Source organism: Acinonyx jubatus, chromosome D1 (genome assembly GCF_027475565.1).
Source record: "Acinonyx jubatus isolate Ajub_Pintada_27869175 chromosome D1, VMU_Ajub_asm_v1.0, whole genome shotgun sequence".
Classification (NCBI taxonomy): Eukaryota; Metazoa; Chordata; class Mammalia; order Carnivora; family Felidae; genus Acinonyx; species Acinonyx jubatus.
The window spans coordinates 49,990,652-50,007,909 of record NC_069390.1 but is presented as its reverse complement, the minus strand read 5'-3'; the positions used below and the strand labels follow the sequence as shown (position 1 = coordinate 50,007,909).

General features: G+C 47.3%; 1 protein-coding gene across 17 annotated transcripts in view; it reads left to right on the top strand.

Moving 5' to 3' along the window:
• Nucleotides 1-17,258, top strand: part of PPFIBP2 (PPFIA binding protein 2) — a 112,049-nt gene that overhangs the window by 84,510 nt on the left and 10,281 nt on the right. For 12 of the 17 annotated variants that reach the window (XM_053203530.1, XM_053203529.1, XM_015084667.3 and 9 more), the window contains 9 exons: nt 719-794; nt 1,828-1,931; nt 3,887-3,954; nt 5,561-5,618; nt 6,541-6,582; nt 9,920-10,058; nt 11,258-11,290; nt 11,716-11,857; nt 12,503-12,631. In XM_053203530.1, the coding sequence (XP_053059505.1) occupies nt 719-794; nt 1,828-1,931; nt 3,887-3,954; nt 5,561-5,618; nt 6,541-6,582; nt 9,920-10,058; nt 11,258-11,290; nt 11,716-11,857; nt 12,503-12,631 (791 nt within the window). The remainder of the gene's footprint in view (nt 1-718; nt 795-1,827; nt 1,932-3,886; nt 3,955-5,560; nt 5,619-6,540; nt 6,583-9,919; nt 10,059-11,257; nt 11,291-11,715; nt 11,858-12,502; nt 12,632-17,258) is intronic. The other 5 variants (XM_015084673.3, XM_027073235.2, XM_027073238.2 and 2 more) reach the window with 1 other exon arrangement.

Sequence of the window (17,258 nt, the reverse complement as noted above, 5' to 3'; positions counted from 1 at the left end):
GAGTAGCCACCTCTGTAATTATAGAGCACTTACCTGGGATGGCCATCACCTCTTAGGATCACAACCCTGCATTTTACAGATAAAGAAACTGACCTTCAAAGTGCTTGAGTAGTTTTGTCCAAGGTTCGTTAACAGTAGGTAGTGGAGCCAGGGTTCCCACCCAGGTCTGTCTAATGCCCAAATCTCCGTGGCCTCCCAAGTCCCCAGGCCTTTGCTGAAAGAACTGATCTCCTCTGGTAATTTCACCTGTTGTGCAAGGAATCTTGGGCTCCTAAGGAACAGGTTGAGGGTATTGGGGATAAATAGGATGGCTTTATTTTAATCTTTCTTTGTATGTAGCTCCAGAGGACAGCATTCGATCCAGGAGACAGATTCCAAAAGCTACCTCAGGAGGGTAGGGAGATAGTGCGTTTCCTGCCTCTGAAATGTTTAAGCCCCTCGAAGGCTGTGTCTGGAAGGGATTGTTTTACGGCTAGGGATTGGACTCCTAGCCTTTGGGTAGAGGCAAGAATGTTTGCAGCTGCCTAGGGGGCAGACCACTGGGAACCCAGTCTCTGTGGGAAGGAGGCTGGACACTGAACTTCCCGTCGAAGTGTCCCTTAGTTTCCACATAGCATCTCTTCTCAGTGTGCCCAGAATGTAGTCTGGGCCCCCAAATGAAATCCTCCCTGGGGCCAGTGGTGGTGTTTACATATAGTCTGCTCTCCCACCGTGACAGGACCGTCGGATAGAGGAGCTCACAGGGCTGTTAAACCAGTATCGGAGGGTGAAGGAGATCGTGATGGCAACTCAAGGTGAGGGAAAGGAGGATTCTGCTGTTTTCTCCCAAAGGTATTCCATCTATTGTGTTAAATCCAGGGGCATTTAGCTAGAAGGTTCTTAACCTTCATTTGGAGAAGATCCTCTGCTGGATAATGGAGCTGGTTAGACTGTCCTGGACAGTGGGAAACTGGCAGCTATTGGTTTCTAGAAACTATGTCTAATGATAGCCCAGAGCTCCTGTGGACTAAGCATATTATCAAGAAAATAGAGCCTTTAATGTGAGCCCTTAGGAATCCCCATCCTTGGGGATCTCCTGTGTGTTCTTCCAGGATACCTTTTAGAGGCAGTGAATGCAGTCAACCTGGACCAAAAACCAGTTCGATACCCTCATTGGGGATTAGAGCTTGTCCACCTCCTGACAGCTCCCCCACAAGATTTCCAGGACACTTTGGGGGCCTTCTTTGAGTCTCTGGGTACCTGGGTTCCTGTAGGAAGTCACAGGGCAGGGAGGACTATCTGTGTTTCATATTTGCTGCGCAGGCTGAACGTACCATGCGGGCAGCGTTAGTGTTCGTGTGAGCACAGTGGGGCCTGGGCCAGGCTGCCCGCCTTACCATTCATGTCATTGACCCGGGCTCCTGTCACAGATCCCTGGAAAGCAGCTGCTTCACAGGAGAGGGCCACCTTGAGGGTGTTCAGGGACCTCATTCTGGTTGAGCTTCTGCTGGCCCTGCACATGTATCACAGCCCTATTTTCCCTCCTCCTTTGGTATTTGGGGTCGAGTCAGAGCATCATGACCCATGGCCAAGGAATGAGAAGGTTAGGGAGGAATAGTAAGGGCTGCCTTCTCTCTGTTCCTCCCATGAGCTTTGACCTTGAGATGACCCTCATGACAGCCCTTTCTCAGATTCCCTGAAGAATCTTATGAATTACACCTGTAATGTCCCTTTATATATGTCTTAGTTTTTCTTGATGAAGAAGCACTGTTAGAAATCTGTGGTGTAATCACAGGTTTCAGATGAATCCCACAGGAATGACCCCTCCTTCTGCGTTAATGCTTCTAGGGCCTGCAGACAGAACTCTCTCAATCAATGAAGAAGAACTCGAGGGAAGTTTCCGAAAGTGGAACAGTGCAAACAAAGGCCCTGACGAATTACTTAAGCCAGAGGTGCTGTGTTTCCATCTGTGATGTGGGGTTTCAGCAGGCCCTAGGAGCTTGCGCTGAGCTTGGGGGAGGATCAAATCAGGTACCTGTCAGGTAGAAATCTTGACAGGTGAGAAATTAAATGGATGGAGTGGCCCCCGAGGCCTGGGGGAAAGCATCGAGGGTGGAGAGGGGCCCAGGCACAGGCCTGTGTTCTAAAAGCTCCCCCAGCAGATTTCTGGGGCACACTGGGAGCCTTCTTTGAGTCTCCTGTAGGAGGTCACAGGGCAGGGAGGGCTGTCTGTCGTATTTGCAGCACAGGCTGAATGCAACATGCAGACAGCGTTAGTATTTGTATGAGCACTCAAGGGGTGGCATAGTGGATACTGGACTTTTCAAGGGTAGGACTTTTCTTTTCAATCCAGTTCCTTGTTTCTTTTGGTCCTTCCTCTCTGGGATGTAAGCAGAGACCATAGGTGGTTTCATTTTATTTCTCCCTGTTTCTCCAGTGTCCGTAATAATGTCTGACGCCCAGGAGAATGCAAATATTTGTTGAGTGAAAGTGTCTTGCTCGTTGAGGGGAATAAACACACCTATTGCTGTGATACGTTCCTATTCCGCAGCCCTCCCCTCCAGCCTCTGTAACCAGCATACAGATTTCTTTCCCTTTTGCTTGTTTAAAGTCTGGTCCTCTTATACAAACCTCTCTGCATTTAGACGAGATACAAATAAGCAAAGAAACTCATAGATCCAGATCTCGAGTGGAGAAGGGGCTTTGGCCCAGGATGTAAAAGTTTTGTGAAACTCTAGAATGGCCACACCGAAAAGGTCTCAGAGGTCTAGCTCAACCCTTTTAATTAAGGGAGGAGCAAAGTGTCATCGAGTGACCCAGTTATTAAGTCAGACAAACATCCCAACATGAGCTTATAATGAGCTTATTCCAGATTGCTGACAGTAATAAAATAGCAGTGATTGACACTCAAGTACCTCAGTGGGGTCCCTGTGATGAGCCCTGTACATAGGGCTCACCTCGTTTCTCCTCATGACACCCCACTGGGATTCTTATTTTATTATGGTGAAGCTCAGGCTCAGAGAGGGTCAATAATCTGCTTTAGGTCACACAGCGGGTAGATGGCAGAACCTGGAATTGGATCCACATCTATCTGGCCAAAAAGCTCAGGCTTTTAACAGCCCTATAGAATGCCAGGGTTCTCCCTATAGTAGACCAAAAAAGTACTTCCTGGGCCCTAGAGAAAAGGCCATCTTTACACTTAGTACAGTACTGAAGACATCAGACTGTGTTGTCCTTAGACACCGCCATTAGCTCATGTTTGGTCCACCCGCAATGTTCTTCCCATTTTGCCTTCTCACTAAGCCCATTCTTGTTTCTCAGGTGTTCTCCCCTCTGAAACCCTCTTCTGTGGTATCCCCTCCCTCCCCTCTACCCCCATATTGCAGTGTAGGTATCAGGACCTTAAGGACATGCACACTGATCTTTATCCTAATGGCCTGTCTGATGAGGGGAGCGCTTCCCCCACACCCCATGGGGCCTGGCCGGCAGTAGATGTTGCTCATAACAATTGTAGTGCTTCTCACTGCAAGCGACAGAAATCGACTCTGGCTAGCCTACACCACAGAGGCACGTTTTTGAAAGGGTGTGTGGTGGCTCCTTGAATGAAAGGAAAAGCTGAAGAACCGAGCTCAGAAAGGGCAGGAACAGCAGGATCCCCAGGGGTTCAGGTGTCAGGACGCTACTGCAGGGATGTGGACGCAGGCCCAGGAAAGAGGGATGGGTTGGCCTAGGTTTTCGATACTCCTTTCTCCTTGGCATCTTGAAAGAGCAAGGCATCCGTATTGACACAGCCACCGTGGCTATGCCCAAGGGAGGAAGTGCAACTCCCCAAGGGAAATTGTCCAAAGAAGGGGAAAGGTCTCTAGATAGTAACTGTCCTCTACAGTGACTTCTGTTTCTGGTACAGATGCCTCCAAGATGTAGCTCTCCCACTGCGGGGCCACCTCCACTCCCACAGAAATCACTGGAAACCAGGTAGGAGGCCTGATCATTTCTCCAGAGCTGCTGTGCCCTCACACCCTCTTGGGGCTCCTGCATGGCAGGAACTGGCCATGTGTGGTGGTGAGCACGGCCACCATGTCCTGGCCACCATGTCCTGGCCACCATGAGCCCTTTCACTGTCAGAGAAGCATGCCAGGCCCCAGAAGCGGCCACAATGTGGCCCAAGCCGTGGAGCAGTCGTGAACTGTGCCTACCTCCTCTGGCCACAGAGGGGCTTTCCTTCCCGTGGGCTAAGGGTCTGGGCCATTGTCACTAAGAAAAGACCTGGCCGGGGGTTGGATTCTCAAAGGAGAGCTGGCTGCAGGTCATCTGTGCCCTCCAGCAGCTCCTTGGGGCTGGGAGCATCCCATCACGTGTGTCTCATTTTTATCAGGCCCTCTTGAAAGTCCTTCCTGCTCTCAGGAGCCCTAGAGCCCTGTGACAGTCCAGGCTCCCCAGGGAGAGCCATTTATCCTATAGGGAGGTTGGTCCAGTTGCTTTGGGGAAGCTTCACATGGCAATGAGCTTATAATGCACTGGCCTGTGGGGTTACCTGGCTGCCATCTGCCTGGTTCACTCCAAAATGAACCTATTTCTAGTTCCCTATGTCAACAATTTAGAACATGTCCAAGTTGGGCCCCCTGTGATGGAGATCTAGAGGCTCTACTGTCAAGAGCAGGCTGTCTTTCAGCCAAGGTGTCTGGAGACATTGGCCTTAAGTATGACAGAAGCTTCTCTAGAATGCTGCTGAGTCTCCAGAATGTATGTGTTCAGGACCCCACTTTCTAGAGAGCCACTGTTTCCCTCAGCCTTTAGCCCTAGAGAAAAATGTCAGTGTCAGCGACGGCAGTTGGCCAGTCAGTTTATGAGTTCACTCAAGAGGAAGTCAACACCGATTAACTCACACTGACCAGACTCACAAGAAACCAACGTACCAAGAGATTCTGCTTTATTCGCCTAAACAGAGAACTATCATTGCTGAGGAGACTTATCACAAGGTAACCCTTGTGACCACCAGTGGCATTGCCTCTTCTCTGTATAATTAGTGCCCTTTGCTGCAAAATAACCTCTGAGAAAGCAAATTCCCCTGAGCAGACTAGTCAGGGCATACAGAGCCAGAGCAAAGGGTGAGAAGATCCTAGCAGGTGGTGCTCTGGAGCTGTGGCTGGCTAATGTGCTCATCTTTAATGTGGCACAGTGCCCTCCTCCCTGGATTCCATCTTAGACTCACAGACAAGACAGTACTGGCACCTTTCCTCTCTTTTGACCCTGCAGGTTGTCTTTTATGACTACGTAACAGTTAGCTCCCATTGATGTAATAGAACTGAGTGTATTCTAGATTTTTCAGAAATGCCAAGGCGTTTTGATTTGGATTTAAATGATGCTCTCATGCCCTCAGCAACATGTTGTCTGACCAGGCTGTCCTCTGAAATGGGCCAGTCTCCTATGTAATGGTTATGATTAGAGGGTGGTTTTTTTCTGAACTTGACCCTAAACCCATTTGACATTGGTAAAACACTTGGAATGTCCTCTGCATGACTGACACCATGCACCTCCTTCTCCAGTAACTGTTTCTTTGTTCCCTTTGTGTTTTCTCCAGGGCTCAGAAAAAGCTCTCATGTAGTCTAGAAGACCTGAGAAGTGAACCTGTGGACAAGGTCAGCCCATCAGCCTCTCCATAAAGACTCCTGAGTCACTTCTTACCCAGCAGTGCTGGGACATACAGGTCCCACTTTATAGAGGCTTTTCTAAAGCTGATGGGGAAACAGGAATTGCATGAACATTTTGAGACAACCAGTCAAGTGTGGCCCAAGGCATTGTAGAGGCAGGACAGGAAATGCTTCCTGGAGTTGATGGAGATGTTGAGGTGTAGGGAGCAGGAAGATGTCAGTTTAGAGCCATGAGTCAGATCAAACCATGGAAGGTCTTGAATCCTGACTCTATATCCCCAGAGCCACTTGGGAGCATTACAGAGATTTTGAATGAGGAAGTAATGTGAATAAAGTTGATGAGCCCAGGAGTGAGTTATGGGATAATTTAGAAGACTGGAGAGGAAGCTTTTTTGAGAGTCTAGAAAGATATGAGGAGAGCTTTGTGGCCCCATATATGAGGGTGGCCCTTGACCATGTGGGTGACCCCTATGCTGGAGGGGTAGGTTGCAGGTTCTTGAGCAAGGTCACTGGAGACCAGGGGGGTCCTTCCCTGACGGAGCACCTTAATGGAGCCCTGCTGCCTACAGTCCCTTGGTCTGATCAGTGTACCAGTGCTGGTAATTACAGTGGAAACCCATGAAGGCTGGAGCTGGCAGGGGCCACTGGGCCCATTCAGTGGCTCTGTTCCTGTGGTCCTGTGCCTCTTGCTTCTCCTGGTCAGATTGCTGGCAGCTGTCCAGAACATCTGTCCGTGACTTGGACAGTGGCCTGTGTTTCCATCATGGCTGGTGATTACCTGACATAAAGATGGGGAGGGAGGGAATGAGCCCTGCAGATATAAGCAGGCAGCTGGTCCTGAGTTGTTGTTTGCGACTAACACTGGTCTCTCTTTCTCCACATGTGTGAAATCCTTCTTGCCACTGCATAGTGTGTCGATGGGAACCAGCTCTCCCCAGTGATAGAACCCAAGGTATATTAACTGCATGCCCCCTGTCATGCATCTGTGGTCACATGTCTGCTGGTGTGTTTTCATTTAGCAGGTTACAGCTTTTGTAACTGTAAAGTATGTTAATCATAACGGGTAAGAGTGCAGGAGGAAAGACAAAGCTTCCTCTACCATTTTCTGTTTATGTGCACCCCGCTGTGTAATGTGATTTCACCTCACTGACTGTGGATAGGATTTATTATTATCTCCTCCGTTTTACAGGCTCAGAAAAAACCCATCTTTAACAAGGCATTGTAGATCTGATTGCTAGGAAGGGGGAATGTTATGACTTCCACATATAATCAGAGGAGTGCGACAGCTCTCATCCTTTCTGTGCTGATGTGTCATGGTTAAACACAGAGGCGCACTCAGCCACCGGTGCAAGAATCTTCCTATGACATCCCCTAATTGTTGCTGTCTGGCACTTGCTTTCTGTGACTGAGAGCTCATCACATCAGAAGACACATCCTGTGTTTTTTCCCAGCTCTATTAGATACATCTTCTGGACTTCCCTAGAACGTGCGTCCGCTGATCCCAGCTCTCCCCCCAGCTGAGCCCATTGAAGGAACCAGTGTCCCCTGCTGCTGACTGCTCCAGAATCAAAGTCCCTCAGGCCCTCTCTGACTTGAACACCCTCTCACGTGCACAGATCACAAGCCTTCCGAGTTTCTATTCCGTCTCCTTAGGGTCAGCACTAGTTTCTCTAGCTTGTGGCCTGGTCCACTCTTGAGCACGATATTCTAGATGGTGTCTAATTGGTGCCTTCCTTGAGCTGGGGACTGCTCTTATAGTTCCTGCTGTCAGTCCAGACCCTGGGGAATGTGATAGTTTCTGTACCTTTGTTTATATACTGTCCTGGTGTGCTCAGCCTGAGGCAGGAATTGTTCCCTATTTAGAAGCAACGAAACAGTTTCTGGGAGGCTCGAGAGAGAGAGTTGCCTGAGTCCTGTCTGATGTGAAGTCTGTGTTGTATCACTCTGGTGTGCTACCCTCTCTGTTCTAACTTAAGACAGCTGAGCAGTTATACACTGCCCCCTGTCTGGGATTTCCATTACCCCCACAACCAGGCTTATTCTTCTGTTCCTTCTGTGGCCTATCCTGACTTTGACCTTCTCTGGCAGCGAGCACTTCCTTCCCAGGTTTCCTTCTTGGGTGAACAGAGCTGAGAGCCCTTTGTGTTACTCTTGATTCCTTTGTTGTCTTTCTTACAGGTCTGCATGGCCCATCCTTGAGTTAGGTTCTGTCCCTTTCCTCCCAGCTCCCCATCAAGCACCCAGGGCAGCCCACATCTGCGGCCGTGGTCGTCTTTGCCCTGTCTTCGGGGAGCATATGTGATGGTGCAACCAGAAATCTGGTTTTGAGAGCCCTTCCTTGCTCCATATTTCCTGTGTGACGGGAACCTGGAGTCACAGTTCGCAAAACCTCTTGAACATTGCCTTCCCCACAGTCTGTGGTTCTAGGTCTGACTATGCATCAGAGTAATCTCAAACGCTAGTTTAAAAATACTGACACTTGGGGTACGGTCCCACAGGGGCAGATTCCCAGGACTGGGTACACCCGAGATCTCTGGTGTTTTCATTAGTGTCCCAGGTAACTGTGGAGCAGTTGGTGCACAGACTAGCATTTGGGAACTGTTGGTCTTGCCAGTGTATGATCAGGTCCAGTCTCTACCTTGTGGGTCATCGTGAACGTAAATAGCATGCACTGTCCCTCTATTAAGGCTCTGGTTATTTCCACCTCACGAGCCAGTTCTTGAACAGTTCCTTGGAAAGAAGCACCTGGGTGGCTCAGTCAGTTAAGCATCTACCTGACTCTTGGTTTCAGCTAAGGTCATGATTTCACAGTTTCATGAATTCAAGTCCTGCATCAGGCTTCATGCTGAGTGTGGAGCCTGCTTGGGATTCTCTGTCTCCCTCTCTCTCTGCCCCTCTCCCACTTTCACTGTCTCTGTCTCTCTCAAAATAAATAAATAAAAACGACAACAAAAAGAATACCTTGGAAATATAGTCTACTTTTTTCACATGTCTCCTTTCTGAGTTTATTTATTTATAAGGGGTTACCACTCCATGTTCAGTGAGGGAATCAGACTTCAAACAGTTTCTAGGATGATGTATTTATAAGCACACTGAATTCAGAAATTCATTGGACATTTGGCTTCTAACTGAATGAAACTTCAAAAGATGTCTCAGCCATTAAACCCTCCATTACTTTTCTGACTTGTCAGTTGTGAAATCCAAACTTTGCGTATTACTTTTCTTCTGGGCCCGATCAAGTAATCCACAGTTGATTTCCTTGGTAATGTTGCTTCATTTTCTGTTCTTACTGACATGCATTCGACTGGGTTTCCCTTAGGTTTGTGGGTTTAGGGGGCATTACGCCCTTCTTTTAAAAAAAAATTCTAGTATAATTAACGTACAGTGTTATGTTAGTTTCAGGCAGACAATATAGTGATTCAACACTTCTGTATGATACTCAGTGCTCACCACGATGACAGGACTCTTAATCCCCATCCCTATTTCACCCATCCCCCCACCCACCTCCCCTCTCATCACCATCAGTTTGTTGGCTATAGTTAAGAGTCTGTTTCTTTTGTCTCTTTTTTACTTTGTTCATTTGTTTTATTAAATTCCACCTATGAGTGAAATTATATGGTGCTTGTCTTTCTCTGACTGCCTTCTGTCCTTCCTAACCAAATAAGTACACTTCTTTCCCTTTACATTATCTTGTTTCTTTGGGACCCTTTCTATGGCCAGGGTGCGTGCGCCAGCCTATTGCACCGGGGCTGAACCTCGGGCAAACTATGATCCTAAGTTTCTAAGGGAATTGTTGGCATGGAGCCCCCTGGTCTGTTTTCTCTCCCAAGTTGTGCGTACCTTCTCACTTTGCCTTAATCTGCTATTTTTCAAGATAACTTATTGTAATATATAGATATAATTAATATATATGATCTGTATTATCAATATATATAATAGGTATATATATACCCAAAGGATAATTCATGGCTGTAATTCGTTGAGCCTCCGAGCATTAGGCCAAATGGCAAAGGCCTCCTTTGCAAGATGCTTCCACTTCCTGTTTGGAGTCATCTGCAGTCGGCCCTGGATTTGGGCTTGACTCTGTCCCTGTCTCATTGTATGGCCCTTTCTCAGAACTTTGGTCCCCTTTCCGGGACTGACTGATCTTTGAAAGGTCTCTGAGTTGACCTGAGTGAAAAATGGCCCTTAGAAAGCCAAGCGGTGCCTGTATCCAGAGATTTCCTAACTGGGTTTGATTTTGAGCCTGATGAGCTGACTCAACATGTCTCTTTCTCTCCTTCCAATAGGACGGCCCTTTCCTGGCAGAGCACAAATACCCCACATTACCTGGGAAGCTTTCGGGAGCTACGCCCAATGGAGAGGCTGCCAAGTCAACTCCCATGGCCTCACAGCCCGACCCCACAGGGGGCAGCCTGCTCAGGCTGAGTGAGTGTCCAAGCCCTGGGGTTGGTGGCCCCTGGGGCAGTGGCCTTGGCACATTCCATTATTGCCCAAGGTCCCTGCACCCACGGTTGGAGAATGTGGGAGCGGGGGTTGGGTGGACGAGATAAGTTGTCCCTCTGGGTGGTGTCACTTGCTGAGACAATGACTCCTTGTCTGGGCACACTATTTCCTTTGGTAAACACTGTAGAGTGCCAGAAACCCAGGCTGGGAGTCCACCCTTTCTTTCCAGCCGCAAGCACTCCACCCCACCCCCATTTTCCCTCTTCCAATCTTCCTTTCTTGGCCCTTCTTATCCCATCATTCCTCTGTTCCCTCCCTCCTAGACCCCTTCTGCACCCTTCCTGTCCCTCACTCCACCCTTCCTCCTCTGTCATCCTGATCTTTGCTCTCCTGTCTCCGCCTTCTTCTTGCAGCCTCCCTATTACCATTAGGATGATATTATGTGCTCTTCCAAGGGAGAGTGTTTCCTTAGGGAAATGGAGTCAGTGGCCAATGGGCAAGGATTTCCATCCACAGGTACCGTTTTGGTGCTTAGGGCCTGGAACCATGGAGGTCTTTGCTGCTTTTCATGCAGAGTAGGCCATCTTTCCTCAACAACAACAGATCAGTGGAGCCCAGGAGGGAACGTTCTGGTCCCTCTAGAGCTCTCCCTACCCGACCTCTCCTTCCTGGTTGTTCCCTGAGCCAGCCCATGTGTCAGCTTCTGCCCTTGGCCAGTTCTGCCTCTGGCTGTAGGAACTCCAAATAAGCTCTTGAATGAGTGTGTCCTAGTAATACGGAGACTCTGGACTTGGAAAGGCTTTGGACCATTCTAGTCTGATCTAAGTGATCAGACTGGCACCCACACAAGAGAAGAGGTGCACGTGGCCCAGTATATCAGCCCCTGCCACTGTCCCCCCCTCCCTGTGTGTGTGTGGATACCTCAGCCTGCCAGGAAGTGGCCCCAGGAGTATTTGGCCCCTCATGTGAGGCCTCCGTTCACTGCACTGACCCTGTGGGCCAAGTTCAGCCCCTGTTCCCCCCTTCTTTTCTCATGGGATTGTTTTTCTTTCTGTTTGAGTTTTTCTCTCTTGCTCGATGACTCTTTTGTTTATTTCTTTGCTTCCCTATAACTCTGTTGGGCTGGACTTTGGCCTCTCTTGCTTCTTCATGTGGCTTCTCTACTTCTTGATTGGCTGGAGATCGTGGCCGGAGTGTCAGTGCCCCCGTATTAGGTACTGTACCCTTCCAGGTGAGGTGGAGAGTGAGATGCCCTAGTTTCCCTACCCTAACACCCTCCCCTTCTGGAACATTCAGCTACGTCCCCCTCCTGCCTGCATTCCCGCATCTCCCCCTGGAAAAAGAGGAAGCTCCTTGTTGGAGTTATCCATAAGTACTTGGACCCCCAAAACCTTTAGCACTTGAAGACATTAGCTCACCCAAATTTGAAACGTTAACTTCGCCAGTCCTCAGAGAACCTGGAGTGTGCCTGATCCCCCTGCTGGTCTCTGATATCTGGATGTAAAGTGCTTCCCTGAAGGCAGAGCAGGGCAGACTCTTCCCCACTCCCACTGAAGGATGGCCCGGGCCTGGGGAGGAGGTCTCCAGAGGACCCGTTCCTTCCTCTCATTGATACACTATTCTGTTCTTCCCATCTCAGGAGACACAGAAAGTGGTTGGGACGACACTGCTGTGGCCAATGACCTCTCATCCACATCATCGGGCACTGACTCAAGCCCCCAGTCTCCCCTGACGCCAGATGGTAAACGGAGCCCCAAAGGCATCAGGAAATTCTGGGGAAAGTAAGTTGGTGGTGGTGATTATAATTACATTGCTTAGAATTAGCATTCTTCTTGAATGGGCAAAGAACTGCATAACCCCCTGTTTAATCAGATGTTGAAACAGCAGTAAAAACAGAATGGTCATTAGAAGGATTTGAGTTATCTTGTAGGCCCCGGAGGAGGAGAACTATGAAAGCACTCATTAAATGTAGCAGTTGCCTTACATGTCCTTCATTCCAGGCATCTGTCTGTCCCACAAACCCTGAGTGCATTCTCTGTAGTTTACGCTACAATGTACTTTGGGAGAGACACCTGGATGAGACCAATTTCTTTTTTCTGAGGGGTCAGTCTGTGTCTTAAGAAAGATTTGCCGTCCCAGTTGACTCAGTCTGTGAAATGAGGCAGAAACTGGGGCCTCCTACCAAGCATCATTCCTCACTTTGACTCCACATGGTGTGCCCTGAAACCCAGAGGCAGAATTAAAATGGAGGTTGGGTCTGGGGAGCTGTCACGAGTCATGATCCTTAACCTCTGGGGAGGCACTGGGGACAAGTGCTGTGGAGAGTCCTGGGTCCAGCTGCTGTGGCCCTGTGTAGGGGGCTGGTACACTGGCTGCGTGCTCTCAGGCCGCCCCCTGACAGTCTCCATGGATTCCTCTCCACATAGAATCCGAAGAACTCAGTCAGGAAATTTCAACACTGATGCTCCGGGGATGGCAGAGTTTCGACGCGGTGGGCTCCGGGCAACCGCAGGGCCAAGGCTTTCTAGGACCAGAGACTCCAAGGGTCAGAAAAGGTAAACCTCCCTCCAGGGTGGAGTGGGAAGGGGGTGCTGAATGCTCCAGAGGTGGAAGGCAGGAGTTTCTAGTGCAAAACTTCTCAACCTTTCCCACTTGGCACGAGTAGACATTGCTCATGTTTTACAGGTACACTAAGGTAAAGGCAAAAGGCTCCCTACAAACCAAGGTGGCCGGTGGGGGCTCTCCGGGCTCCCTGAGGACCTCAGCAGCTCTGTGCCTTGCACACTGGTGCCGCCATTGAGAGCACAGATTCTGGAATTATAGACCCGAGTTGGAATGTGCTCAACCACTTCCTAGCTGTGAGCCTTCAACCAGGTTATATAACCTCTCTCTGCCTCATTTTCCTCATTTGTGAAGTGAGAGGTAAAAAGAAGTATTTTCTTAAAGTTCTTGTGAGGATCACATGCACCACTGCCCATCTAACCCAAGCATCAGTGGTCTGCCATTCATGGGTCCACTTTTTCTAGGAAATCTGAGAAAGGGCGTTGTCTCCCACCCCTCTCTGGGTCAGTCCCCCTCCCACACAGACCTCCACAGGAGGGTGTTGGCCTGTTGCCATTATCCCTCCTAAGACACAGCACCGCAGTTTGCTGAAGGGTGTTAGCTAAAGGGGGTTGCAGAGGGTATGGGGCACTGGCATCAAAATGGGAACTTTCACATGACTCTTCCATCGTGCCCAAATGAAAAAGCATTAAAAGAAGTTACACTTTTCCTGGACTGCCCTAGTAGATACCCTCCAGTTACTAGCTTTACCCCCTTTCCTTAGGTCATCCTATTCTGAGAAAGCATGCCCCCCTTCAGATCTGCCCAGGCAAATCTTTACTCCTGTGTTTTCGGAAAATCCCTTCCCATATCCTCTGTTCCCAGCAGACATTTTCTACAGTGTATTGTCTCCAGCAATGTTCTCCTAAAGTCTGAGTTATTTGGCCAAGATCAGGCTTCTGGGGGCCTTCCTCAAGACTGGATTGTACCGTTTTAAATCTGACCAGTGAAAAGTAACATTAACTCTCATATATAATCCCTCTGAGATTGCCACACACCAATGCCGAGTGCAGGTGGTAAGATGTGCACAACTCAGATATCAATTCTCAGAAACAATACAGCCTAGATCCCAATGATGAGCAAAGAACGTTTCCCTAAAGCATCATGTTGTTGGCAGACCTGTACCCCCAAGGAAGGGAACCCACCAATGCACACTCCCCCCACCCTGCCACCCTCAGGCTTCTATAGGCTTTGCAGGTGCACACGGGGCCTTTCCACATCCACTCGCACTTTGGTGGCATCCTCAGACGTCTTCTCCAGGTGCCTTGCAGAGAAGTGTAAGGGTGTGTAGACTTCTGTTTCTGCTCTCTGAGGATCAGGGTGTTGGTGTTTACCCTTGTAATCAAATGTAAATGCTCAGTAAATGCTAGCTTTCCAAGGCAGGAGAATCTAAGGACATGGTTTGAGAAGGCAGAGACCAATTCACAGCCCTTAAAAAGTGAGCCAGAGAAAGCTTATACGTTCCAAGAGCATTCCAATGTACTAGCAATTTTTAAATGTAGACTTCAACATCTTTGATTCTTCAGAGATGAAAAAACAATCTGCAGTAAGGTTGAATGATGAACCTTGGCTCCAAATCTGGCAATTTCTTTAGGGTTGATTCTTGAAGGGAAATCACTGGCAGGGGTAGAAGAAATTTTCTAAGACCCTTCAGCCTTTTTTTCTTAACATAGGACTGCATAGTTAGGGGGCCCATTTTGCCATTCTGGGCAACCATTTTGGGATGGGGTAACCAAAGTCAGGAACTTTCTCTGCTGAAGGAAAAATGGCATTTCCACCCACAGAGCTGCTTTGTTTGAATGTCTTTGTGCTTTGTTAACCGGAACAGTGATGATGAAGGGAAAGAAAATGACGTCCTGAGGAGATTGCTGCATTTATGCTACCAGTGCTGGTGGTAACAACATGTGTTGGCCGGTAGAAAAGAAAGAACTTTACTACTCTGAAGCAGAAACTTGATAGACGCTAAGGTCCGCTGGTATTTATAGATGTTTCGGTATAGCCTTATAAAATATCGCCAACAATATCCCTGTAGGAAAAACACTTTGTTACAGCAAGTCTCCAGCCCCAATCTCTTTCTTTTCCTAATGAAATATTTCTTTTTTAAGTATCATATTTGATAGTGACACTTTATAGGACTCCTCTCTGAGGTTATAGAAGGAGGAATTTTATTGTCTTTTTTCCTCTGGTATCAGGTTTTACTGATTTGCATCCCAGGAGGCACTGCTATAGAGGGTGCCTGTCACACCCACAAAATACTACATTTTTCTTGTTAATTTCGTTTGCATATGTTTGTCATTTTTCATGAGCTGTCTGCATTTCTTTGCCCATTTTTGTTAGTGTCTGTCTGACAAATTTCTGTCTGCTCTCTCTCTATTAAGATATTAAGCTATGTCTCATTGTGATAAATTATTTTTTAGGCTTCTCGCAGAATTTTACTTTATTCTCTGACAGTTTGATATATGGAATTTTTATGTTTAAACTGAGGTTCATGAACTTTTCCTTTGTGGTTTCTTCCATGTTAAATGTTTTTGACGATTTGTTTTTCAAGAGAGAAAAAGGGTAAGTCAGAAAGGGCAGAGAGAGAGAGGGAGAGAGAAAAATCCCAAGCAGGCTCCATGCTGTCAACCTACGAACCGAGATCATGACCTGGGCTGAAGTCAGATGCTTAACTGAGCAACAAACTGTGTTCACATCTTCTCTTAGGGACTTATTTTGGTATGTGGTGAAAGGTAATTTTATTTTTCCAAGAAAAAGCAGCAGTGTGTAATGTATAAGTCAGGCAGACTCCATCACATGGTTGGATCTCATCTTTGTGCAGGGATTTTCTGAGTTGGTCTCCTGAGTCTACTGCCCTTTGAAACTGTAGCTTTATGAAGGTTTCTAATCAGACTATTTTATTGCCTTTCTCCTGTATTCATGGTCAGTGTCAGGTTCATCCTGAATGTGAGAAAGCCTTAGCTTCAAGGTCCTTTACTTGCACCTGAGTGTCTTCTAGTATCTAGAGAGAGTCTAGTCAATGTGCTGGTGTTGCCATGGGTTTCGCAAAATTTTCCTAAGGTATTTTAACACGTCCACTTTGGGACTGCCAACTCAACTCCAACCTTCCCATTGTCTACATATTGCCTTCTGTCAAATGACGTTGGAGCAGCATGGGCATTTTGGCTAAGGGGAAGTTGAGTTTTGGGTATCCATTTAGTTTGGATTTGTTGGGATGTGCGTATGTGGTTTGCACTCACTTCATGTTTAGTTGACTAGCTGTCCAATATAAAAATGGCGCCAGGATTACTGCTACTTCCCAATGTGCCAGTTTGCCCAGCACTCTGATACAAAGACGCACAGTTGGAGATCATGTCCCAGTATGAACGTGCACTCTGATATAAAAAGGCAGAGTTGGAGATTGAGTCCCAGTATAAATGTGTCCTTTGGCACTCAGTATCAGAAGTATGGGGTGGTGGAAAAGAAACATTTCAGATGTATAAAACCAGAAGCTATTCTGTGAAAACTTTTTCCAGTTGTTACATCTGCAAAATCCCAGGCAAGGGATTCAGTTCTCTTGGACACTTAGGGAAAAGAGAAGTTCTGTCTAGGCAGAAATGCACTAACGAAGCTTATATTTCATATGTTCTCCCTCTTTCACGGGGAAGGCATATCTGATAACTTGTTACATCGTTTTAACTGCGATTTGGAAAGATGTTTTGGAACATGTCAGTAAAGCAAGGGATTTGGCTGTGTCTGAAAGGTACCTTCTCTGTCCTCTCTAAATGACTTAAAAGTTTGTTCAGCTAAGGCCCTGGGCGACCCCGGAACTGAGAGAACCTGGGGTGGGGGCAGGGCTGGGAAGGGGGAAGAAGGTGAAGAAGAATCAGGGTCTGCTACTGTGAGAACAACCCAGGGGTGGGAGGGTGGAGACCATTTACAAAGAGGGACATGGGAATTCTGCTGAAGACAAGCACCAGATTTTTAGAAGGTTCTGAACATGTGTACAAGACCGAGATTTTCAAATTATCTCAAAAACACTTATTTTTCCTTCAGAGCTGAAATATTCCTCTGGTATATCGAATACCCATTTTTACCAATTTCCAGAAACCAGAAAAGGAATGCAATAAAAAACTAATAGAATGTGAAATAAAAGTGATAAAATGCACATTTGAAATTGAAAGTATTCTCACATTAACAATAAACAACAACAAAATTCCAGATCATACCAAAAGCGGTAATTCGTTGAAATCAAAAGATAAATTCCAAACAAAATCCGTGAATAGTTTCCTAGATTATTGTTCCTATAAAGTGAGTCATATGAGCACACTGGAAAACTGAAAATTTCTTGATTTTTACGGGATGGAATATATCGACAAAGGTAACAAACTCATAAAGGAATTAATAAAAATATGTCTAGATTTCATAATGGTTTTCAGTTTCATTAAATTTATAATTTTTCTGTGATTTCTCATCCTAAATGAGAATTGGTCCCCAATTCCATACTCAAATTTTGTACTTTTCTTAGAGGGCCCCCCAAATTTTGTAAGTTCTAGGTCTCACAAAACCTGGATCTATACCTACTCGTGTCCCATTACAATCCAG